A 25,563-nucleotide genomic window follows, 5' to 3' on the forward strand; every position below is an offset into this window, starting at 1 on the left:
TGACAGGGCTTTGCCCGAGCTACAGGCCTTCAGTGGCAACATTGTGGGGGTTTCACGTGCCCTAGGCCAAAGGAAAACAGGCCTGAAGGCCAGATGCACAGGCTGGCAATTTGGGACTCCCCTTCCCTTCTCTCCCTTCCCAGGTGCGAACACTGGCCCCAGGCATGTGTGCTGGGCAGGGGTGAGGAGGAGAGCAGAGGGCAACTGCACATCCAGGGTGGGTGTGGAGATGGGGGGTGGGTCAGGCGGTGGGAAGGCCACCGGAGGCAGCAGTAGCACTGAACGAGGCCAAGCTAGGGAAGCTGAGCTCTTCCAAGAGCTTTGCGTGTTAAGTGTGGTGAGAACACCCGTACAGGGCTGTGAGGTGTGCATCCCAAAAGTTCTGCTGATGTTCTACGTGCTATCCAAGGGCCTCCCACCTCAGCCTGGCAGACCTTCCCATCCCCACTGTGCAGCCAGGGGATGACCAGACCCCTTAGAGAAAGGTGCTGCCAAATGGCCTTCATGTGTTCTCACTTTACCTGAGTAGAATCCCAGGGTATTCTGGACTGGGCTTCGGCGGCCTGTCCTTCTTGGGGCTGCTGGCTAAGGTCTTCTTGCCCCAAAGTAGCAGAGGAAGGGGTCAGTTCCACATCTCGGGGGGCTAGGGGGAAAGATGCTGAGGCTCCAGGGTAAAGGGGATCTTCATCTGGGCTCTCAGCCCCACTGGGAGCTTCTGTTTGGGGAAATGATGCCAAGGACGGCGCCTCCTCTTGCTTCCCAGTCAGCCCCACTGCTCCCACAGTGGCCTCCTCGCTTGCTTCCCGAGGGGCCTCAAACTCTACCCCATGCCCCTCGGTTGGCAGCATTGTGCCCCCTGCCTCCTGGCTGATGAAGTCCTGACCCCCCAGGGTCGCTGTACTCGGGGTGACTGCAGGAGGTGACAGGCTGGGCTCCATGCTGCTCCCCACTTCCACACCTGAGGAGGCCTGGTCCCCAGATTCTTCATGCCTGTGTTTGGCAGCCCCTGGCATCTGGCTGCTGCTGGTGGGAGAAAAGCTGTGGACCTGAGTATGGGCTTCTTCTTGGGATCCGTTCACAGGCAGGAGCTCCTCTTCTTCCTCTTCCTCTTCCTCTTCCTTCTCTATCTCCTCCTTCTCCCTCTCTTCCTCCTCCTCTTCCTCCTCTTCCTCCTCCTCCTCTTCCTCCTCTCCAGGAGCCATATGCCATGGTGGCTCCACCAGGTTCATCTTGGGCAAGGGAGAGGGCAGACTCGGCACCTCTTGACCCTGGCTGGTGTCTTCTATTGGACCCGCTTTCTCAGTCAAGTCTGGAAAGACGTAATCTAAGGACAGAGACAGAAACCTCATTTGCTAGTTTCATCATCCATCACTGATCTGTTCAGTATTCACAGAGCAGATGACATAAAGCAACCATGAGACCCACAGGGGGACAGCAGGGAGTCGGATTACCAGTCCTTTTGGAAAGAAGTGGGAAATAAAGCTAGACAGTGAGGGTCAGGGGTGGGGCCGACTATGGGAGAGACGAGGGCCAGGCTAGTCCTTCTTTCCTTCATGACGAAAATGACACAAATCTGCCACTAAAATTCTGTGAATACAGGAACGTATTAAGCAGAAAGAAAGTGTTTATGATCGCACCCCTGGGAGATAGCCCTCGTTAACAGTCCATGACAAGAAGTTAACATCTCTATGGTTCTTACAATGCATTTGTGTTTCCTCTTCTGGGGATTTTGCCAAGAAGACCCCAGACGAGCCATTAGAAAAGGGTCCCTTTATCTCTTTCCCAGTGGGTTGTAATGGGAGGCCTCTTGGTAAAACCCTCAATGAGGTCTGAGAACCTTCTGATCACAGAGACAGACAAGACACAGAGATCGTGACCATTGTTCCTAAACTGTGCTCTTTTGCTGAGATTTAGGCCCTGGCTGGGAAATAAAAAAAAGGTATCAGGAGAGCTCAACAGAGCCCACCAGCTGAGCCCAGAGCCTCCCAGAATGGAGGGGGTCACTGTTGGCAATGACAGGGAATTTTATCCTTCCTGCCATTCCTGGGAACCATATCTCGAAATGCGGGACTTAGGAGGCCTCCTGGACAAGCAGGACTTGTTCTGGTTTTGCAGTGAACCCTAGGCCTCTTCAGGGTAACAACATAGGAAACTCATGGGCCTGTTCGGTTGGGAGATTCTTCAAAATACTAGAAGTGATTTCTAGGTAGCAACTTTAATTGGCTGCCATTTTGTTGCAAAATAAGTATCAAAGGCTATTTTAAAATACTCTTTAGACCTGAGAGGCAGTTTAAAGTAGTGAACAGGGCCTCCTCCTTCAAAATTTCTATCAAGTGATAGAATGGCTTCTCAACTGTCAAATTAAAGTTTTAAAGGTTTAGATAAATTTCTGGGAATATGGAAAGCGGATGAGATCACAAGAACAAATTAACCATTCAGCCAATACAAACACCAGGAAAGATACTGGAGAAGAGAGGCCCTCTTCCCAGCAGAATTAAGGAGAGAGAGCAACTATGGGAACAGCAAGAACACAGAACATTCAGGTAATGGAAGATAATTTTTAAATTCCAGTTAATATCTCAGAGAGATCAAAAGATATTGTCTCCCTAAAATAAGAACAGGGTAATAAGAGAATCAAGTAATCTCTTAAAGAAGAAGAAGAAGAAGAAGAAGAAGAAGAAGAAGAAGAAGAAGAAGGAGAAGAATGAGAAGGAGAAGGAGAAGAAGAAGAAGAAGAAGAAGGGAAAAAGGTTTGTGGAAACTGAAATTAAATTGTCAAAATATAAAAATTCAATAGAACAGCTGGAAGAAAAAAAGTCAAGGAAAAGCCTCAAAAGCAAAAGTAAAAGGACAAGATAGAAAAGTTAAAAAATACAGATGACCAGTGCAAGAGATCTAATATCTAACTAACTATTCCAAAAAGAGAAGAACCCTTAAAATGGAAAGAATAAATAACCAAACAAAGAAGAAAATTTCCCATATCCCACAGTGGGAATCTTTACATTGAAAGGGCATATAATTGAGGTAAGTGATAAAAGACTCACACCTAACCTCATTCTCATATTTCAGAATTCTAAAGAGCAATATAAGATCCTAAAAGTTCTCAGAGAAAGAACAGGTTAACCTATAAAGTAATAATCAAATTATCTCCAAGCTTCTAATTCATAACACTAGACTGCAGGAAGCTGAATTGAAAATGCATTCAGAACTCTGAAATGACTGTATTTTGAACCTGGTATTTTATACCCAACTAAAGTGGGTATAAATGTGATTACAAAATACAGACATTTTCATATATGCAAAAGACTTAAAAGTTTTTCAATCCACAGATTCTGAGAAAGTACTTAAGGAAGTTCTCCAAGAAATCCAAAGAAGACATGGAATCAAGAAACATGAGAGGAAGTCATAAAAATAAATCTCTTGAAGGAAGCTGTGCAATGGGCCTAGAGAACAAGCATTCAAATTAGAACATGGATCTATATAGCTCTGAGAGTTATTACAAAAAGAAAAATCGATTCCCTATTAAGAAAAAGTATAATTTTTTGAAGCTGAATGATCTTAGCGATAATTATAATAATTAAATTATAATTATATAATATTATATATTAAATTATAATCTTTAACTGAATAATCAAATATCATTTAAACAAATAAATGAATATTTATTTAAATGAATAATTAAAATATTCTACCCAATCTACTTTTGTTAAGTGTACTCTTTTTGAGTAGAAGTGTTTGGTAACTTAACATCTTCCTCTCCCCAGCCCCTGCACACACTCTGTAGGGAAGCTTACCTATTCCCTACACAAAGCAGCCATGGTGTTCAGGGGAGAGGTATGTTTCTGGAACAGAGACCACAGAATACTGTGGAGACCCACATCAGCCTCTGATACTGCACAATCTAGTATCACCTTTAAAAATATCAAAGAATGATCAAAATTCACAGGATATTGGGGGAAAGCCAGGCTCATGAAGAAGCATGAAGGAGAGAAAGCAAAGCAACTCACTTCTGAGAGAAGAGTTAATCTAGTAAACAAAGAAAACTTAGAAACATTTCTTATTAACATCTGTAGAGAGACTCGAGGAAATTACACCCATAAAACAAGTTTATAAAAGAATAGAAGTATTTTACTTCAATAGAAGTAAGCACTTTTTAATAGATTTGTTTACAATCGAAATACGATGCATAAAAACATAATTGGAATGGACAGGATGGCCACTTGACAGGAAGATGATATAATAGCACACCACATGGATGCTGGGGAAATGGACATATACGACCCCTTACAGGCACGAGATTTTAGGGCTAGAAGATTGCCCTGACAGAAATGTGCAAGAATTTGATGACAGAGGGGACAAATGAAAGCAGAGAAAGAGTTGGGGTCTTGCTGCAATGTTCTGGGAGAGATAAACACAGATGATGACATTGGAATGAGGAGAGAACAGGTTCAAGAGATGACCCCAGGAGCACCTGGGTGGCTCAGTCAGTTAAGCGGCTGCCTTTGGCTCAGGTCATGATCCCAAGGGTCCTGGGATCCAACCCCGTGTCAGGCTCTCTGCTCAGCAGAGAGCCTGCTTCTCCCTCTCCCTCTACCTGCCGCTCTGTCTACTTGTGCTCTCTCTGTGTCAAATAAATAGATAAAATCTTAAAAAAAAAGAAAAGAAAGATGATAAATCAAAGCGAATCAAGGGTAGACTTGATACCCTATGTGCACTGGCTGACTAACAGGAAGAAGGGGGCACTCTGGCTAAAGGTGGGGGCAGCCATGCCCATAGCAGAAATGGTCTAGTCTAGAGGCAAAGTGCATAGAAATCCCTTAACAATATGTATTAGGTAAACCCTTGACTGCCAGCTTGCCTCCTGAACCCATGACCTGCCCACTTAGGGAGAGAAAAGAGCCTCTAAGGGCACAAATTGCCCTTCATTAGGCTCCCTACTGTGTGATCACTCCAAGATAGACAGCCCCTGACTCATCCTTTCTCAGCGAGTTCATGGATTCCAAAGACTTTATCTATTTCCTCCTCTGCTAAAGACTCCCAAATATACATCACCCACCAGGCCTTGGCCTTCTCCAGCTCTATGGTTTCCCGAGACTTGACAAATCAGTAAAAGCCACACCCTGAACGCAGACTCAGCAGGATTTTTTCCCACTTTTTTTTTTTTAAACCACCTCCCAGCATCCAGAGTTACTCCTTCTTCTCTTATTGTGTGATCTTGGTCCCACTACTAATCAGCAGTGTGCCCTTGGACATGCGCTTGACATTCCTGTGTCTCGTTTTCCTTCTCTATAAGATAACAACAGTACCTAGCACCCAGGGCTGTGGTCAGGAGGCACTGAGATAAAACCTGGACACAGCCCACACTACACAGCAAATGCGTGATTGATTTTAAGTATTCCTCTATCTCCTCCTCCTTTTTATTATCATTAAATTTTTATATGGTAAAATTGTAAGGGGAAAAATGGCACCATTTTGGAAGTCAGCTCCACAGGCTGACAGACAGGATAAGTGGCTGTATGATAAATAAATCAACGTGAATCAAGGGAAGAGGGAAGGGCAGGGAAGGACAAGCCTAGATATGAACTGAGTATCAGAAAGGTCTCTTACACAAAAACAAGAAATTAATGGGAGACCCAGTGGGGGCGCAGACTGTGAACCAGAGGTGTGGTGGGAAGTGGAAGGTGAGCAGGCGGGGGACAGACACAAGGGGGACAAAAATGGGGGTGCCAGGGGTGCCTGGGTGGCTCAGTGGGTTAAAGCCTCTGCCTTCAGCTCAGGTCATGATCCCAGAGTCCTGGGATGGAGCCCCACATAGGGCTCTCTGCTCAGCAGGGAGCCTGCTTCCCTTCCTCTCTCTCTCTGCCTGCCTCTCTGCCTACTTGTGATCCCTGTTTGTCAAATAAATAAATAAAATCTTAAAAAAAAAAAGAAAAGAAAAGAAAATGGGGATGCCAGAAGAGTGGGGAATGAGACGGGATCCAAACATGAATGTGAACTGACCAGTAAAGAAGCCATGTTCAGTCCAAGAAGAGAACCATAGTCTGCTTAACTGAGAAAGATACAACAGTACTTCTGTGCCATCCCTGCCAAAAATGTAGACCCTGAGTCATGGGGAAACAAGAGACAAAACTGAAGGGTAGTCTACAAAATAACTAGCCTATCTCTTTCAAAACTGTTGGGGTCATGAAAGACAAAGACTGGAGGATTTTCCAGAATAAAAATGACTAATGAGGCATGACAACAAACACAGTACCTGATTTTAGACTGGACAGTGAACTATACAAAATAATTTTGTTTTCTTTTGCTACAGCAGACACCAGGGGGGTGGGGGAGTGGCAAGTTTGAACAGAGTTTGTCATCATATAGTAGTATTGTGTCCGTGTCAATTTCCTGATGGTCACTGTACTGTGATTCTGTAAGAGAATGTCTCTGTTCTTAAGAAATGGACACTGAAGTATGCAGTGTAAGTAAAGGGGCACTGTGTCTGCAAGCTACTATCAAATGGTTCAGAAAGAAATTGTATGTTCATAAGCACATACACATATTTGGTAAAATATTAACAGTGAGGGAATCTGAGTGAAGGGTGTGTGGGAATTATTCTTGCAAATCTTCTGTAAATTTGAAATTATATTTTAAATAAGGAATTACACAGAGAGAGAGAGCCCACATCACTTTAAGTACTGGCTAGTGAAAATGCCAGGGCCACCAGAAGAGAAGTGAAACGTGGCAGGGGAGACAGGGCAGGCCATCCTGAACTAGGAGCTTCCAAAAGCTCCAGGAGGAAGGAACACAGTTGCTGTGAGAGGCGAACAGTCTCCGTGGACGGGGAAGAATGTGTTTTTCCCATTCTGGTGTCCAGGGAAGGAGACCAGGCTTCCAGAGACTTGTGACACTGGCCTGGGAGAGGAAGCTGGGGCAGTCATTTTGGAGAGGAGGATAACGGGGTAAACTGGCAATGGAGGAAGAGAAGGATAGCAGGGGAATGGAGCAGGAAAAGGAGAGGTTTATGGGAAAGGATGGCTCCACAGTGGGGGAGGCACAAAGGGCCTGGCAAGGCAGGTGGCTGCCCCAGCCCCTGGTCTCCCAGTGCAGTGACAGCAGTATGTCCTGAGCCCTGTCCATGGCTGTCACCGACAACTATGACTCCACATGGCGTGAGCCTGTTCTGCTTAGTGCCCTAGACTTTACTTCGTAGCCCATCTATTTCAGCATCTGGAGTCAGGACAGGCAGGGGTCCGCACACCCTGAAACCTGTCTGGGACGAAGGCATACCAGCAGGGCACTCGCCACACCCCCCACATCTGGTACAAGCAGAGATGCCCAGGAGACACAGTCAAGACAGCAGGAAAGTTGGTCAAAACCCCAGGAAGATAGTGACAGTTGGGACACTAAAAAGAGGTGAGAGGTGCCTCACAGCTCAGACCCTCCAGAGGGAGCTCCAGCCTGGCCTCAAAGCATGGGAGGTCGGAAGTGACTGCACTGCAAGGACACCGCAAGGTCTCACCTCGCCATGGGTGAGCTGCAGAGGAACGCCTGGGACCTCCACCAACCTCTTCCTCCTGCCTCCACAGCGTCCCTCCCTGAACGCAGGGCGACAGCTCTGTGAAGGTGTAGTACCCCCTGGTGGCTTACATTGGAAACGACATCTTCCCAACCACCCCCCACCCTCAAAGGAAACCAGGCTTCCAAAGGACACAGACTTCCTTTTACAGTTGAGGAAAAGTGAAGCTCACAGAGGCGAGGACACTTGCTCTAAATTGTGAAACTACACTTATCACAGCTGTAAAGTTGTAAAACCCAGGCTTGTGCGTGGTTAGCCAGTCTTTCCAGACAGACCTGCTCCGTTAGGCCAATGCCCAGACTCGGCTTCAGATGCAGGGGGAGGAGCAAACTGACAGGGGAGCATCCTCTCTCCCCCTCCATCTGCACCACAAGCCATGGCCCATCTCTTAGAAGCTGGGCGTGGATCACCAGACTAGTTGACAAGTAAGGGCTCAAGGCGCAGCTTCAAGGTTCTACAGGCAGGGGCTAGAATGCTGGCTAACCAGCTTCTAGGCCCGCCTACCACCCCCTGGGACCTTGAGGCTGAGGTGAAATGACATAATGCATTCAGATCAGCTCTCCCAGAAGGCCTGCTCTTCTCCCTCAAGCCATATCTTCAAGTCACACTGCTATCACACTCCACATGCCCCAGCTCACTGCAGGTGAATCCGCGGGCACGTGTTCCTACAATGGGACTCTACTGGATGCCCTACAACCTTCAAGGACCTAGGATTCTAGCTCAAGAAGGGACCTGGGAGGGGTGCCTGGGTGGCTCAGTGGATTAAGCCTCTGCCTTTGGCTCAGGTCATGATCTCAGGGTCCTGGGATCAAGTTCCGCATCAGGCTCTCTGCTTGGCAGGGAGCCTGCTTCCTCCTCTCTCTCTCTGCCTGCCTCTGACTACTTGCAATCTCTCTCTGTCAAATAAATAAATAAAATCTTAAAAAAAAAAAAAAAAAAAAAAGAAGGGACCTGGGAGGTCATCTGGACAGGAGATGGCTAAGTCTAGGTAAGGTGGGCTGCCACCCTCTTCGAGAATATACCTCCTTAGAGAGGCATTTCTGTGTTGGTGGCTTTTGTTTTCTCCCCAAATTCCTTAAACCCAACTGCTGTGGTTCCTGTACAACTTTAGCCCATTTCTGTTTTGTCTATTTACGTTAGAAACTTCTGGGAAGCATCTCCCTCGGGATAAAAACCTACGTATTTTCTCAGTTGTTCCAATTTAGCCTCCTTTGCCTGGGGCTCGACAACTGGGATTATCCCTCATTCTCAGCCCCCTCTCCCTGTCATTCTTCATGTCTTGTGGAAACTCTGGATTCGCCACATAGTTGTTCCAGTGGTCACAAAATCAGCAGAGTAGGTACACAGTAAATATTTGCTGAGTGAGCTGCTGAAAAGTGAACAAGATTCATGGGCGACAAGCTAGCTTATGCGAGCTGGAAAGTAAGGTTTCCGGACTCAGGCAGCACGGTCTGAATTTAACACAGCACTCAAGCTGCTCTCTCCCCATTGGAGGTGATCTTGTGGCTTGGAGGCAGCAGGAGGCCACCCTGATGAAGCTCCAGACCTTTGGACAGCTTGGATTCTCCCGGCTTTTTCTTTTTCTTTTAATCTCACTCTGGGGCTGGCTTTTGTTCCCTAAATAGATCGTGTTGCATTTTCTCCCTCCTGTGTTTCATCGGTTTTGTTAAGTCTCTTTCTCCAGCTTATCAAGGTCACACTAGACTTTGTTTCTGCCTTCCGAGGTTGCCATAATCTCATGGATGACCCCTGGCATCCACTGAAATATTAATGAACCGACTCCCCTGCTTAAGATGTGAAATTAAGACAGGCACCAAGCCAGCGGCCTTGGAAGATCACGTAAATGTCCCTTTCGCTTAATGTCAAATCACTGAAAATTGCCCCCCTGAGTGCAACACTCAAGCCAGTTATTCAACTCAGTGTTGATATGAAAACCCTCACAAAATTCACAACAGACTGGCATAAAAAGGAAGCGCAAGGGGAGAAGCTTTCAGTATAATTAAAAATGACTTTTTAATGGTCAACCTCAGTAGTCATCAAAGAAATGTAAATTAAACATGATGATACAGTTTTGGGGGTGCCAACCTGACAATATACGTATATATTTAAAGATAATACCGAGTATTGGATGAGTGCAGGAAACAGGCACTCCATCTGCTACTGATGGAAATGGAAATCAGGCCACATTGAGGGTGGGGGAGCTTAATACATATGAAAAGCTTTAAGAAGAGACATTCTGAACCTGTCATTTCACTCCTTGAAATACACGCTAAGGAAACAATGAGGATGCTGGTAAGGACTTGGTTTCAAGGATTCCCATCATGGCGCAGTTTGCAGAACAAGACTGGGGACCATCCAGCGTTCAGGCGGCAGGCCACTGTCCGAAAGGGCGGTGGCTGGGCCGGGCTTGGGAGACTACTCCTGCCTTAACAGTGAGGGCAGACAGCTCCCTTAGCTGGCTTGGAGAGACACTGGAAAGTGAAACAGCAGAACCTGTGCACTGTAATTCCATTTTTAAAAAGGCGTATTTTATGTATTTCCCATGTAGGAAAAATTCCCAGAAAGATACATGCCAAAATGTTAACATTTGCCAATTCTGGCTGATGGGATTAGGAGTGGTTTTTATTTTCCTCTTTTCTGCATTTTCGGATTTTCACATAACAATACTTATTACTAGTGTAAAACAAAAGTACAGTTTCTTGTGGGCATCTAGGTGTAAGTGCTTCTGTCAGCTGGTCTTCTTAGCAAACATGCCTGATGCGTGTGCTGTGACCCCCAAATCATTCAACAGCTGGTATGGTATCAATGCATAGGAGCCATTTCCAGGTCCCAGCAGACTGGCTTTGATGATCTGCTTTCTACAAAATTCTTCACAGGCAATAATAATTCAAGGGGTCTAATCAATGATTTTACATGGAGGGGTAGCAGATCTTAAAGCAGAAATCTCAAATTTGAGATTTCACTCTGCAGCCCATTACCTGTGTGATTTAGTGCCAGGTTTAAACCTCTCTGAGCTGGTTTCCTTAGTTATAAAACAGGGATCCTAACAATGCCTGCTTTTACAGTTTTCATCAGGCTGCTGTGAGGTTAAAAAAATGATGTGAAAATGAAATATATAATAATATAAGTACTCATGAATGTTCTTTTATGCCCAACCAACCATCATTTGGCATGTACTTCCCTCCTCTTGGTACAGGAGTATGGGGCGCTACCCCCTGGCTTCAAGGGGTGCTCAAGAGCTAGTACGGACCAGAGAACCCAGTCCCTCTGGCCTCAGGATTGGGTCATAGATAGGCTCATGACACAGGAAAGACAAACAAGTTTCCATCTGAGACTTTTCCAGAAGTGCTGGGGAAGCACAGTTCTCTCTCTGCTGCGGCTGCTGAGTGAAAGAAAGGACACTGGAGTGACTGGAGTGGAGGGCTCTCTGAGCCACCGCACAGGGACAACGTGCCTGAGAATGAAGCCAGCCAGGGAAAGCTAGGCCTGATGGAGGAACTATGCCCCATTTCAATATTTGGATCCCAACCTGCCTAGCTTATGCAGTTACTGAGCCAATCAACACCCTCTTTTTACACAGGGCTGTCAGCATGTTTGAGTTGGGTTTCTAGAACTTGCTGACCCTAAAGAGTTGTTGCTTTTCTTGTAGAACACTAATTAGTAGCTTGTTCACTAGGAAAATTAAAATCGCATGCAGAGAATTTCATTAAGGATATCGGAGAATGAAAGGGTGGAGGGTGACAGGAGAGACAGCTTTGGGATGAGTGGGTAACCCGGGAAAGTGTTCTTAATCATTAACAATCTTATCTGAATTATTTGATCGGGTCTTAAGTTGGCTTGATGCTAGTTGGTAAAGGGCCGATCTACATTCTATTTCTTTGCCCCTACTTTGCTGAGATCACTCTTCTCACCTGGAATGTCAGAAAACCGTAATGTTTTAAATCTGGAGAAGGCTTCAGTCTATCATTCCTCACTTACAGAGGAGAGATTGAAGCCAAGATCAGACAAGGAACATGCGCTCAAGGTCACATCCCTCATCATCAGCCGAGCAGAAAGACCAGTGCCGGTTTTTGCTGTGGGACCTCAGGATCGTCACTGTAGAAAGAAGGCTCTAGCTCTGGCTCTTCTAGGTCCAGCAAACTAGCAATGAAAAATATAGCAAAGTACTTGTGACAACAAAGCACACTGGTTTCCTTTCTAACACACGCTATCTCTGTGCTCCTACAGTGGGTCACTAGGCCCAGGTGCTCAGGAGCCACTGATTCCAGACTCAGCTCTGCTGTACACAAGCTATGTAGCCTTGGGCAAAGCTCTTACTCTCTCCAGGCCTGGGTTTCAGCATCTGTGAAGCAGTGACAACTCCTGCCTGTGGACCCTACAGAGTGCACAGAGTTGTAAAGTTCAAATGAGCTAATCACAGAGAATATTCTAAGGAAAAAAACGGTAATATTTACTATGTAAAATACAAGACATTACTGCTATTCTCTAATAAATAATTGAGCTGAGAGGCATAGGTTGCATAGAAAGAGCCAAGACTATGGAGTCTGGAAACTTGGGTTTGATTCCTGGTTCTTACACTTGATAGCTGGGCTGTTATGCAAACTCCTGGAGCCTCAAGTTTGTTCACTGATCAAATGGGAGTAACAATATATACTTGTTTCTGTTGAGATTAAATGAGATAGTATACAGAAACACCTAGCATGGAGCCTGGCACACACTAGGTGTTCATGTATGGGTTGGTGTCATAATTAATAAAAGGGTATAGGGTCTGAGATTAGGCCCATCCACCGCCTGGCTTTCAGCAGTCATTGCTCTTGGACATGGATGCAGCCATGTCCCCATGGGCTGTTAGGACAGCACTTTGCATGGTCACTCTGACCTCTGGACACACTCTTCCTCCAGGCAGGCCCTTTGAAGTTTCCTTGGGTCTCCTCTAACCTGAGGGACAAACCCAAAGAGGCAATGCCCTCTTTCCTTCCAGAGAACACTAGACGGAAGCCTCTGACTTTTAGGGTCAGGAGCAGAAGCAGGCAGAGGGGGCTGGCACATACTGTCCTCTCTGGGCTTCCTCCCCCTACAAAGGAGCCTCACACCTGGAACACGCTCTGTCTCTGGGATGACCTCACACCATATTATCAAGGTACCATGAGGATGCAGAAGCAGAAACAACTAGCTTCACGTCAGGGCCACTAAGCTCACGGAGATGCCCCTCTAGGCAGATGACTTAGAAGAAGGCACTCCTTCCATCTGGCCTGACTGCGTGAGTAGCATGCAGGCCCGACTTGAGCCCTAGCTCCCCTGCTCGGCAAGGCGCCCCTGGACAGGGCACCATGCGCACAACCACGTGCAGTCCTGCCCACTTGGTAGAGATCCAAAGGCCTCTCAGAAGCTATGTCTTCTGAGCTAGGTGCTGCAGGATGATGACAAGTCTGCCTGGCAGCTGGGATGGAGAAGAGCGCTCCAGGCAGATGGGACAGGAGGAAGGGTACCACAGGCTCAGGGAACAGGCCTGAGAACACACGGATCCAGCTCTGTCTCATACCAAGTGCGACCTTGTTAAAGCACTTAGCTTCCCTGTGCCTCAGTCCCGCATTCACCAGTGATAATAGGCTAGTGAACCGAGGCTTGCAGGAGCAGGGAAGGAGATGAGGCCAAGGGGCTGGGCCAGAGCATTAAGAACACTTTCTGCAGTACTAAGATGTTTCACTTTTATCCTGTGGGTACTGTGTTTTCACAAATTGCCTCGGAGGTGTACAGAGAAGAGACTGACCCAAGGAAAGGTAAGGGCCCCATGGGAAGGTGAGAGATGTGGAAGCCTGGGAAAAGTGGCCTTCCTCACTCTCCCTCCTCCAGGGCTCTCACCCGTTCTTCGTGCAGGGCACCTGAGTCCCCATCTCACAGTTGTTCGGGGTGTAGAGCAGAGAAGAGGAGACAGACCACGCTGTAGAGCCAGCACAAGGAGGAGAACAGATGCCAAGTGCCAGTGACAGAACACGTATTCGATGACTTTCTATTTTCACTATTAAGAGATGCAGAGAGGTGAATGGGAGAAGAAGAGAGAGAGGAAAAGGAGGGAAAGGGAAGTGAGAGGCAAAGAAAATGAGTTCAGCAAAGCCTCAGGGCCAACCCACTGTGATCCTGAGGAAGGTCCTAGGCTCAGCACTGTGGCTTTCTTGGCTAAGGCCCTTGGAATGACTGCTTGTCTTAGACTAGATTCTCAAGGGTCTTTCCAGAGCACATCTAATTGTCTAGTGCTTCTTTTCCGACAGGGGGATAGATTTATCAGCCTATTCTGCTGCGGTAACAGGCTAGCTTAATGGGGGAAATGAACTAAATCCCTATCTTATACCACATACCAAAGTAAATTACTGCTAGAATAAAGAGTTAAATGTAAAAATTTAATGTTAAAAAAAATAGAGGAAATAAAGGTACATATATCTCAGGGAGGGAAAGGATTTTTCTAAACATAAAGCAAAGAAAAACATAAAAACATTTCAAAAGAAAGACTGTGACGTAAGTAAATTACTGCTAGAATAAAGAGTTAAATGTAAAAATTTAATGTTAAAAAAATAGAGGATATAAAGGTACATATATCTCAGGGAGGGAAAGGATTTTTCTAAACATAAAGCAAAGAAAAACATAAAAACATTTCAAAAGAAAGACTGTGACGTTTGTAAAAAAAAAACTAATGTATGTCAAAAATTACTATAATAACAAAAGTAATTGATAAACTGGAAAAATGTTTTCTATACACATCAGAGAATGTATTCCTTTTATGTGAGGATTGGTACAGTGATAAAAATAATTAAAACCCCAATAGAAAAAAATGGAAAAGCAATGATACGTAATACAGAGTACATAGAAGTACCAAGTGCTGTACTGGGAGTGTTCAATGAACCACTGCATTTAAACCTCACAACCCTATGATACTATTTTCTGGATGGGGAAACAGGCTCAGGTTGCTCCTTGCCAAAAATCACATAGCCGTTAGGTGTTGGTGCTGAAACATTGGGATCTGCCTGACCCCAGAGCCTGATTTCATTATACTATGCCTCAAATTGGAGAGGACCATAAGAGGTCAGAATACGTACATGCATACATACATACATACACACACACACATGTTAACATTCCCTGGCAATCAAAAGCCATTATAATTTCCCTATCAAGTTGACCAAGATTTCTAAATGACAAAACGCAGTGGTGAGGAGGGTCTAACAACCTGCCCCTCATTCCACCTCCGGTGGGTATGCAACCTGGAAAGATCTTCCTCAAGGCTGGTTTGGAAATATTTAACAAAAGCCCGTGGAAAGATTCCTATTCTTTGTGCCAGACATGTTCCATCCCCTCCAGATCGTCTCTCTACCCTTCTCTACCCTGTCCTCTGCCCTGAGAGATGGACCCTGGGAGTTACTGCAACAGGCCAAGTGTCCCTGCTTCCCGACCAGACTCCCCGAAAGAGGCAGGGGAAGAGAGATTGACAGGGATCCTGGCAGAAGATAGGAGGAGAGGGGGTCAGGTACTTCCTCCCCTGGTTTCTCCCCTGCTGGGTCACAGCTCTTGCCAGGATCACTTGCTTGCCAGCACTCTCTGTCCCTCCTGGTTCCTTTCATCCATCTCTCCCTCCATCCCTTTGGGTGTAGGAAAACTGAGTGCTCTGCTGCCCAGGACCCTGGACTCCTCTGTGGTTGGCCTATCTCTTACCCATACCTTTCTAAGTTCCTTATTCTATAAATAAACTCTCTCTGGGTTATCTCAGTTTGGTCATATCTTCTTTTTCCATCTAGGATGCCAATTGATACATCTTTACACCTAGAATTTTATTCTAGAAATGTATCATGAGGAGACAATCAGAGACATGTAAAAATATATGATGATAGTTTCAGCAGCATTAAAACTGGGAACAACCTAAATATTCAACAATCGGGAGCTGGTTTTAAACCTGTGATGAGCCACATGACGAAATACTACATAGTCACTAACAATCAGATTTAAAAAGAGTATTCAATTATGTGGAAATACATTTATTAAATATTTTAAGTGAAAATATTATGATCCCAATTTGGCACGTAAAAGGGACTACAAGGATGTATCCCAAACTATGACTAGTGATTCTCTTTTTGTTGTGAGGTTACGGGTGACTTTCATTTCCTTCTTTGCATCTTTTGTATTTTCTACAATTTCCAAGTACTATTTTCATAATTAGAGGACACAAACCCAAAATATTATACATGCTAAAGAGAAAAATTCAAACTGCGTTCTATAACAGCCTGCCCCCATGTGCACGGGCAGGCACACACACAATGTGGCACCTGGCATTTACAAACAGGCTCCTGCTGGCCAAGAACGTGCACAGCTGCTGAAGCCAGGAGCATGGCCAATGTGCTTCACTGTATCTGCATCCAGCTCCTAACTGCATGCATTCCAGCTTGGGCTCTGGCCCCAGGTGGCTGGCCCACATAGGTCCATCAGCCATGCTCTGGAAACTAGCTCTGGGGCATGACTGAGAGAAGGGTGGTGCCTTGATCTGGGGTCAGAGAGACCTCAGGAGGGGTACAGGAACCTTCAACAGGAACAACATAGCACAGCAGGGGATGAACCCCTAGACCTTGGGAAGCCCTGGCTTGGATCATGGCTGAGCAGATGAGCAGCTGATGAATTTAAGGATGCTCTCAACCCCTCTGAGCAGTGGTTTTTGCATGTTTACATGGGGGGAAAGTTACCTTCCCAGGCTGTTGCATTCTATGGTGTTACATGAGAGCAGAACATGGGCTCCCTAAACAGCAGCAAACATTAAAGAGAAAAGAGCCTCAGGGACCAGTAAGACACCAGGGGTCCCAGAGACTTGGCTCTGGCGGCACATAAAAGCTGGCAGGGAGAGACAAGAGATAGGATTTGAGCAAGGAAACGGTCCTCTGGCATTTTGCCTAGCCAGCCTCCCTCCCAGCTGCGAGGTGCACCCAGTCTCAGGTAAGAAAAGCTACCTGCAGTGGGTCCCAGGTCCAGACTGGAGTCATTCAGCGCCTCCTCCTCTTCCCAGAAGTACTGTGGCGGCTGCAGAATGCGTGACTCTTCGCTCTCTTCACTGGGGAAACCCGAGCCTGGGGCTCCCAGGCCTGCTCCCAGTCCCATGGCCTCACTGGGCTCCTCTGAGTCCAGCGGCTCCAGACCCGTGGGCGGCAGGAGATCCAGCAAGGAGGTGGAGGTGAGACCCTCTGGGCCAGGCTCATCAGACCCTGCTGCACACGTGCCCAGGGGCGCTCCTGCACAGACATGAAAGCCGGATGGTTAGAAGAGGCCAGAAAGGCAAGACTGGCATACGGTTAGGACACGCCTCCAACAGCAAAGAACATAGGGGTGCCTGTGGGGACTTGGGGGGAGACACTCCTGACATCCGGGGCTGCCGGGGGATTCTGAGATGCTGTTCTCACTCCACAAAGGCCGAGCTGTTCAGCCCTCCCGGTGGCAGGACCAAAGGCAAGCCCGAGGGAGACGGGCCGGAGAGCGTCATTAGACTCAGCACCGGCTTGACAGTAGCAGCGGGGGTAGTATTTGTTCACTCAGAAAAGGCCACCAGTGGCCACCTTCACTACAGCTGTGCTGGGCTGCAGCGGGCACAGATGCAGTGAAGAACAAGTCCCTCCTCTGAAAGACCTCGTGTGCGTACCGGTCCCCAGGCATCTGTCCTAAGCTGAACATTTTCCAAAAGTGCATTAAGAATGAGATTCGGATGTCAGCAATCCGATCTCCTGAACAGTCTCTAAAGACTAGGTGAGACCACAGGTCAGATTCAGCCAGCATTGGTCCTAACATCTTTGTTTAGCATCTTGGATCCCTCTTTCCTAATTTATAAAACAAACGAACAAAACCCAATAAATTAAAGGGCATCTTTCTTGCATCTCTCACTTCCATTCACTGAGAAGAGGAAGACCGCCCTATGGGCCAGCTTCACACCTTAAGTACTAGCTTAATCACACAAATACTACTAACTTGTTCTATGTCTTCTGGAAAATTGCTTAAAACCTCTGGGTCTATCTCCTCATCCTTAAAAATAAGGAAGGTGGTTAAAATGATCTCCAAGTTCTCTTTTCCAAGACTAACATTCAGTGATACAATCAAGAGTTATATCCTGCTCTCCCCTGTTGCACATCGGGCCCCGGCCTGAATAGTTCATGGAAAACTTTCATGATGTTTAGAATAAAAAGTGAGAGCTAACACTATTTGTGCTTCATGCTCCATGCTCCGCATGGTCTGAATCTGAAGCTTCACAACTGCCTTCTGCTGTTGTGATAGGCCCTAAGCTTGGCACCCGAAGCGTGGTGGAGACCCCGCGAGTTATGTGTGCATGGTCAGGCGACACGGTACCTCGAATACAGCATCTGACCGAAAGGAGAGCCCCAAGGGAAAGGGGCTTAACACAGTTAAAAGTTGTGTGGATGAGGATAAACAGGTCTTGATCTCAAACACAGGAGGACGGTCTAGTAGAGAGAGCTTGGGCCAGGGAAACAGGTTTGGGTTCTGGCTTCCCTGGGGGAGCTGCTCTGGGTAAGCTACTTCACCAGGGGCCCCAGGTTTCTCATTGGTAAAGCAAAAATTCCACAGCCCTCAGGAAGGCAGGGGCCTCAAAGGAGGGCAGCTCCATGCAGACCGTGCCATAATGAGCAGACTGCATTCCAGAAATCTAAATATTATTATCCTTTATAAAGAACAGAGAACTGGGATGTTCTTGGCCAGGAAAAAAGAACATGCAAGAGAGACAACGGTCAGTATCTTCAAATATATTAAAATAAAAGGTTGATGTGAGTCATAGAAATCAGAGTTATTTTATGAGACTTCAAAAACAAAAACAAAACAAAACAAAACAAAACCAGGACTAATGGGTGGAAACATGGGACAGCATGCAAGCTTCAAAAAACCTTTAACCAGGGCGCCTGGGTGGCTCAGCGGGTTAAGCCGCTACCTTCGGCTCAGGTCATGATCTCAGGGTCCTGGGATCGAGTCCCGCATCGGGTTCTCTGCTCAGCAGGGAGCCTGCTTCCCTCTCTCTCTCTCTCTCTGCCTGCCTCTCCATCTACTTGTAATTTCTCTCTGTCAAATAAATAAATAAAATCTTAAAAAAAAAAAAAAAAAAAAAAACCTTTAACCAAAAACAGGTAATGCCTAGGGCCACCTGCCCCCACCCGCCCAGCTCCTGCTTCTGCTTCCAGTCCCTGCTTCTGAGAAGCTCTCCCTGGTATTCCCAGTGTAGGCTAGGCACCACACTTAGTACCATAGCCTTCTGAACCAATCCCTGCACTTTTCTCTCAAACTGGAGCTGGCCATCTATGGCCTCCTTCCCTCACTCTGTATGCCTCGTGTCTGAGTCAACTTGGTCAGCCCAGTGCCTCGACAGACTCTGAAATATGACAGGAACACAACAGGTATTTGAATAAATAACCCTCTTGTTTCACAGATGAAATAAGGGAGAGCTCGGGACCGTAAGGTCACAATCACACAGCCAGTTAATAGAAGTGCTTTCTCCCCTCAAAAATGAGCACGGTTTGAAAAGTGTAGTCTAAATTTTAAATGTGATACCAGCAGATACAACTGTAGAAGTGGTACCCCCAAGACTGGGGGAGCCAAATGCAATAAACTTACCTGAAAAAAACTCATGCAGTCAATTGACAAGAAATGTTTGTAATAATTAAATAAACATTTTACAGATCTCTAGGTCACCTGAGCAGCCAATCTTTGAAAAAGTCATTGGGTGAAAATCTGTAACTACATGAACCAGTCTCTAGCGGGTACCTTGGGAAAGACATTATGTCAGCCTCTTTAGAAAAGTACAAACTAGTTTTATTTAGGAATTCTTGGGATTTTAGCCTCTGGAGGCTCAAACTTGCATTGCCTCTTCAAAACCGGAGTGTTGCCTCTCTTGGAGCTGAACTGGGGCCTGGTGGGAGAGAAGTCACTCCCTTCTAGGCCCTGGGCCTTCTCTCCACAGTGGCATGGATCTTGAGGAAACTGTGTGAGCCCTCTCAAGGAAAGTCTGACCAGCAGTCCTGTTGATTTCCCACTTCTGGAAATCAAATACTGTGTAGTCAGTGAAGCTCCCTGTTCAGAAAACTGCAGTCTGTGGAATTCCCTGGGACCACTCCCTACCATTTCCACAATGAGGCGAGTTTCTCCATTTTCTGGAACTCTCTCCTCCACCTGTCAGGCAGAGACACCACCATCTCCTTCCACCTCCTCCTCCCTCCTTCTCTTCCTTTCTCAAACTTCTGATATGAATGAACAGAAATTTTGATAATCTTGCCAAAAAGCTATTGTGAAAAAAGGAATCTGGGTCCTCACTCTTCTCCAGTAAACAGTTCCATTTTCTTGAACTTCTTTGTCCCTGTGATGGTTATTTTTTCTTTATATAGACCTTGATATTTTCAAAAGCCTAGCAATGGATAATTATTTAGTAACTGTAAGAGCTTGCTTATTTTCCAACGTGCCTACCAAAATAGTAGCTGAGCCCTAAGCATTCTGTGTATAATTGCTTTTACACTTAATAATTAATCTGCCTTAACTGAGACTCCATCTGATTTAAAATTTCAGATTTATACTCTTTGTGACTGATTCTTTTTTCCTTTTAAAGACTTACTTATCTTTGGGGTGCCTGGGTGGCTTAGTGGGTTAAAGCCTCTGCCTTCTGCTCAGGTTATGATCCCAGAGTCCTGGGATCAAGCTCTGCATTGGGCTCTCTGCTCAGCGGGGAGCCTGCTTCCCCCTCTCTCTCTGCCTGCCTCTCTGCCTGCTTGTGATCTCTGTCAGTCAAATAAATAAATAAATAAATAAAATCTTTAAAGACTTACTTATCTTCAGAGAGAGGGCACACTAGCACATGGGGAGGGGGGCAGCAGGAGAGGGAGAGAGAATCTCAAGCAGATGCCATGCTGAACATGGAGCCCGACACAGGGCTTGATGTCACAGAATCACAACCTGAGCTGACAGCAAAAGGTGGACACCCAGGCGCCCCTGATTTTCTTTTGTTCTCCTCTAGCATCTATAATTTTCTGATATTTCATCACTCCCAACAGAAAGAGGGAGAGAAAAAGAAGGCATGTGAAAAGGATTTGGTGACCAGCCTCAAAGAACTGAAAACCTGACCCAAACTCAGAAAAAGAGGCAGAGGAAGCAGGTTTCTATCTCAGGGGATAAAAAAAACAAGGCCTTAGTAATCCGCATGTTTTATCTCCCCTGCAATCTGCTCCTGATCCAAACATCCCTTTCTGATTTCCACCATCCACTACACCCCCATCCTTCTCATCAGCAGCTTTGAAGTACAGCTCTCCCTAAGCCCTTGCCAGACATCAATATGGGGGCTGCCCGGCAGCATCTGCCACACAGCCCCCACACCCGTAAGTGTCAGCTACAACAGAAATTGTCTAGCACAATCACCCTACCACATACACACTCACACTAGTGTGCATGTCTGGATAATCTGAGAAGCAATGCCCAAGCGCTCTTGAAAGGTTTCTACAGAAAGGTGTATTAAAAAAAGACGTACTACCAGAGACATATGTGTCACCAAGAGGTGAGTAATAATGTACACCACAAAGTGTGTACGGGAGGGAGGAGTTGGGAGGGAACACAGAAGGAGTAAAGCTGCCCACAGTCATCCATGCCTAGCCACAGCTGGACATGGGTCCCGCCACACGCTGCTTGCCAGTTCTGGTATGGCTGTTGCACAAAGAAAGAGCAAACTAATCAATATTTAATTTATTTGTTGAATCTCACCTCTTCCAGAGACGATTCAAGCTATGCAAACATAGACATAGATGTGTGTGAGCACATGAGACAAACGCCAATGGACATACTTCTGTGCACACACTTAGGTCCTTACCCATCCCTGGACCGATGGTGGAGAAAAAGTACCCCCTGCTGAACTGAGCCTTCCTAGGACAAGCTCAGGTGCAAGAGATCCCTTTCCCTGTCCAGTCATTTTCCCTGGGATTCTGTCACTATGGGCCCATGGCAATGGCCCATCTCACTGCCACTGTCAAGCAAAGACTGCTCTCTCCTCTCGGGCAGAGACCCTTCAAAGGCCTCTCCTTCGTCACAAAGATGCACATCTGTGCCTGTGTCTTTGGGGGTTAACCTCACAGGAGGTGACTAAGTAGCCAGTGTCCCTGGTCAACTCCCACATACACACACACACGTTATACTCCTGCATGTCCATCAGAAGTGGAATCACTCAAGGCCATCTGATGAGTGAACACATACACTATATACACACATGCATGCACACACTCATTCCGGTGTGTCTCTCTACCAACACCAATTAGCAATTGCCCCTTAATATGCACTCGTTGCATACCGTCCCCTTTCTGCTGTGTCCGGCACATGGAGAAGCTGTTCAGTCATGTCCTTATTTGACCCACTCCTGCAGACAGCACTTCTACCCACCCGCATTCAGTGGTGGTGGCCTGTCTGGGAGGCTGCCACATACCTTGTGACCACCCGCCAGCAAACACCTGAATCCCATGTATCCCCCTGGGAAGCTTCCAGCAGGCTCTGACACAGGCACATCTATTTCACACCTGCCCCCCACACCGAGCCTGTCATCACCCACACACTGCCCTTGGGCACTGCTGAACTAAAACCACATCTCAGAGTGTCTCTCACACCCATCCCTGCGTGGCAGCTGCGCAGGAGCTATCCAGCAGTGTCACTGTCACAAGCAGAGACCTGGGTGCTGTCATACCTCCTCTTTGTCAGCTCCTAATAAAGTTGCCCAGCACAGTCTAGACAGCCATTCGCAATGACACACCCCTCCTCCTGTCCGGTAGCACCATACGCGCGTAAACACACACCCCTCATTGTCGCAGCAGCTGTGTGTACGGCTCTTTGGCACTTTCCCCCTCGGAGCCGCAAGACACTGGCGCCCACGCTCACTGTAGTGACCCCACGGGACCTGTAAATGCCGCCTCCTCATCCCTGAGTGGCTATCGCGGGACTGGCAGCCAGGGTCTGTCCTCCTCTCGCTCGTGCTCCCGCCCTCTCCAAACGCCCCCCGAACAGAGCCCCCAGGGAGCGCGTGCAGCGCGCCCGCCACCACACTCCTGAGTGTGTGTGTGTGTGTGTGTGTGTGTGTGCGCGCGCACACACGTACGCCCCCGCGCCGGGGACCGCTTTCACACGAGGCACACGCCGTGGCCCCACGCCCCCCGCCCTGGGAGCGCGCGTGTCGCGGACGGCGCAGCAGCCCAGCCGAGCCCCGCGCTCCCGCGCCTCGCGCGCCGGCCCCTTTGTTGGCGGCCGGGGAGCTGTCCAGCACCGCGGCCCGCCGTCACTGCCGCCACCCGCCGGCCCCGGCCCCGCGACCGCCCGCCCGCGCAGCGCGCACTCACCCCCGGCCAGCAGCAGCAGCAACGGCGGCAGGAGCGGCGGCAGCCGGGCGGCCAGCAGCAGCCAACCCATGGTGCAGCCGTCGCCGCCCGCAGCCGCAGCGGCGCGGCGCCTCGGCCGGCGTCAGGGGCCGCGCGGGCGGAGGCGGCGGCGCGCTCCCGCCCCATTGGCCCGCGTGGCCGTCACTCACCCCCGGCCCCGCCCAGCCGCGTGCCGCGGGCGCGCCCCCGCGAAGACGAGGCGGGCGCGCGGGCGGCCGCCCCTCTTCTTGGGCCCGGGCGCCCGGCCGGCCAATCAGCACCGCAGAGGCCTGTAGGGGCGGGGCCGCGGCTGCGACCGCCTGGAGGTCCCGGCCTCGCACCTCGCGACTTCAGGAGCTGCGGCCACCTGCCTGAGGTGCCGCAACGGAGGAGGGGACGCCAGAGCCATCTAGTTATCCATTCCCCTGGAAACATTTCCTGAGCGCCCAAAAGGCAGCGGAGGGTCACTTGCATGGAAGGACACTGATCAGAGAAGACAGGAGTGACCCCTGATGCAGTTGACACGAAGAGTGGCTTTAATCCTACATCAAAGCACTTTAGGCGGAGTGGGGTCAGGGAAGGCTTCTCCAGGGCACGTCATCTGGGCAAGCAATCCTTTGTGCCTCAGTTGCCTCAACTGTTACGTATGGGCTTCCTGTTATCAGAGCAGTGTTGCTTAACTTCTGTAAAGTGTTTGGTCCCTTTTGGCAACAAAAGTTCTTTCATATGCGGGGCTCCACAGTTGTGAACAAAACAGCCACAACCCTTATCCTCAGAGCTTAGTCTAGTGGAGAAGACAAACCTAAAGACCAACACGACACACATATGATTGCATGATTAAATTGTAAGGTCTGTTAAGATGTATAAGGGAATATGAGACAGTAGAGAAAAGGACCTTCACACATGCCTTCCTGGAGAAACGACATTTAAGCTGGCACCTGCATGGATGAATGGGTATTAGGTAGGAAATCGGGTTAGGGAGAGAATCTTCCAGGCAGAGAGAAAAGTGCATTCGTAATTGCTGAGTTAGGATGGAGCTCAGCCTCTATAAGGAACAGAGGAAAAGTCCTGACCCTTTGGGGATGAGTGAAATTTAAACATCTGCAGAAGCAATAATTTCCTGGAGTTTTACTTTATATGTAGTATACTCAGAAAACATTGCTTTAAAATAAATTATTATATTGAATCTTCTTTTTCGAATTATATTCCCATCCCTCTATCCAGGGGTGTTATCACTAGATATTGTAGATAATCCCAAAGGATTTTCCTAGGACTAAATAGTTAGGAGAAATAGGAGTTGGGGAGGAGGGGGATAGGGCAGAAATGGGTCCCTGGAAAAGGAAAGAACATGAGCATGGTATGGTAATAAATGATGTGCCATACTAAGGGGGATAATGAGTTTCATGATTAGCATGGGGCAAGAGATAAGGTTAGAAAGGTACATGGCTTATGAGCTAAATATCTTGATGAATTCTTGGTTAATCTGTAGTAAGTCCTTACATTATAAATGAAGAAACACAAGGAGAAAGTGATGGGTCTAAGTACATATCAAAAAGTTGTACCATAAAATTAGAACATTGATAAAGATATTCTCATTTAATTAACAGAACTACATTATTTTATTTAGCCCATGGTCAATTTAAACTCCACAGGCCATTTGAGTCAATGAACATGATGGGTTCTAGAAAATTAAGTGAGGACCTAGTAGTAAAAGATTTTGAACATCGTAGGTTTAGACTTCCTTTTCTTCTGTAGGAACCATGGCATGTATTTTAGAGAATTCTGAGGGCAGCAGGGAGGAAGAGCAAAATGGCCAGTGGAGAGAGTGCTGTAGTAGTCTCAGTGGCAAATGGTAGAAGTCTGACCTAGAGCTGACATAGCAGATTTGAGAAAACACTCCAGAGGCAACCAACAGGACTTGGAGAATGACTGAATTGAGTCATGTTGACTGCGTTTTGGGGTGCTATTTTCTATGCAAGTACAAGTTAAAGGAGACCTAATCTAAAACGGTTCATATGCGAGCGCCTGGGTTACTCAGTCCGATAAGTGTCTACCTTTAGCTCAGGTCATGATCCCAGGGTCCTGGGATCAAGCCCCATGTCAGCTCTCTGCTCAGGGGAAATCCTGCTTCTCCCTTTCCCTCTCCCTTTGCCTGCCGCTCCCCCTGCTTGTGTGTGTTCTCTTCCCCCCTCTCTTACTTTGTCAAATAAATAAATAAAAGCTTAAAAAATAGTTCATACAAAAATCCCATGAATAGGTAATGGCTACAAAGTGTAAAGCAATTTTGAACTTAAAATGATACAGTATTCAGAAAAAGGAAATTAATGGTTCCATTATTCTAAACTGTTTTAACTTTGTTAGCATTATCTTTTTATAATAACTTTTATTTTTTGGAAGAAACAAGTAACAGATGATAAATCCAGAATGATGTCATGAAAACCAATTGTTAAAACTGGGAATATCTGACTTGGAAAAGAGAAAAGTAGGGTGCATCTAGACGCATCATTTATTTCCTTCTTTCCTCTGTTACAATGAATGAAACATCCTCTCTTTATCACTGGCCAGTCTCCTCCACCATTGCATTCTTTATCTCCTATTCAAGGACTT

At 47.1% G+C, this 25,563-nt stretch overlaps 1 protein-coding gene across 1 annotated transcript in view; it reads right to left on the bottom strand.

Annotated features, from left to right (window-relative positions):
• Positions 1 to 23,073, bottom strand: part of PODXL2 (podocalyxin like 2) — a 36,188-nt gene extending 13,115 nt beyond the window's left edge. The window contains exons 1-3 of the mRNA XM_045063394.1: positions 22,939 to 23,073; positions 16,546 to 16,824; positions 522 to 1,324 (exon numbers count right to left, since the gene is read on the bottom strand). Coding sequence (XP_044919329.1) covers positions 522 to 1,324; positions 16,546 to 16,824; positions 22,939 to 23,008 — 1,152 coding nt within the window. The 5' untranslated portion in view covers positions 23,009 to 23,073. The remainder of the gene's footprint in view (positions 1 to 521; positions 1,325 to 16,545; positions 16,825 to 22,938) is intronic.
• Positions 23,074 to 25,563: the final 2,490 nt, after the last annotated feature.

The sequence above is a fragment of the Mustela putorius genome, unplaced genomic scaffold, assembly GCF_011764305.1.
Source record: "Mustela putorius furo isolate JIRA1106 unplaced genomic scaffold, ASM1176430v1.1 tig00003850_pilon_pilon_pilon, whole genome shotgun sequence".
Taxonomy (NCBI): Eukaryota; Metazoa; Chordata; class Mammalia; order Carnivora; family Mustelidae; genus Mustela; species Mustela putorius.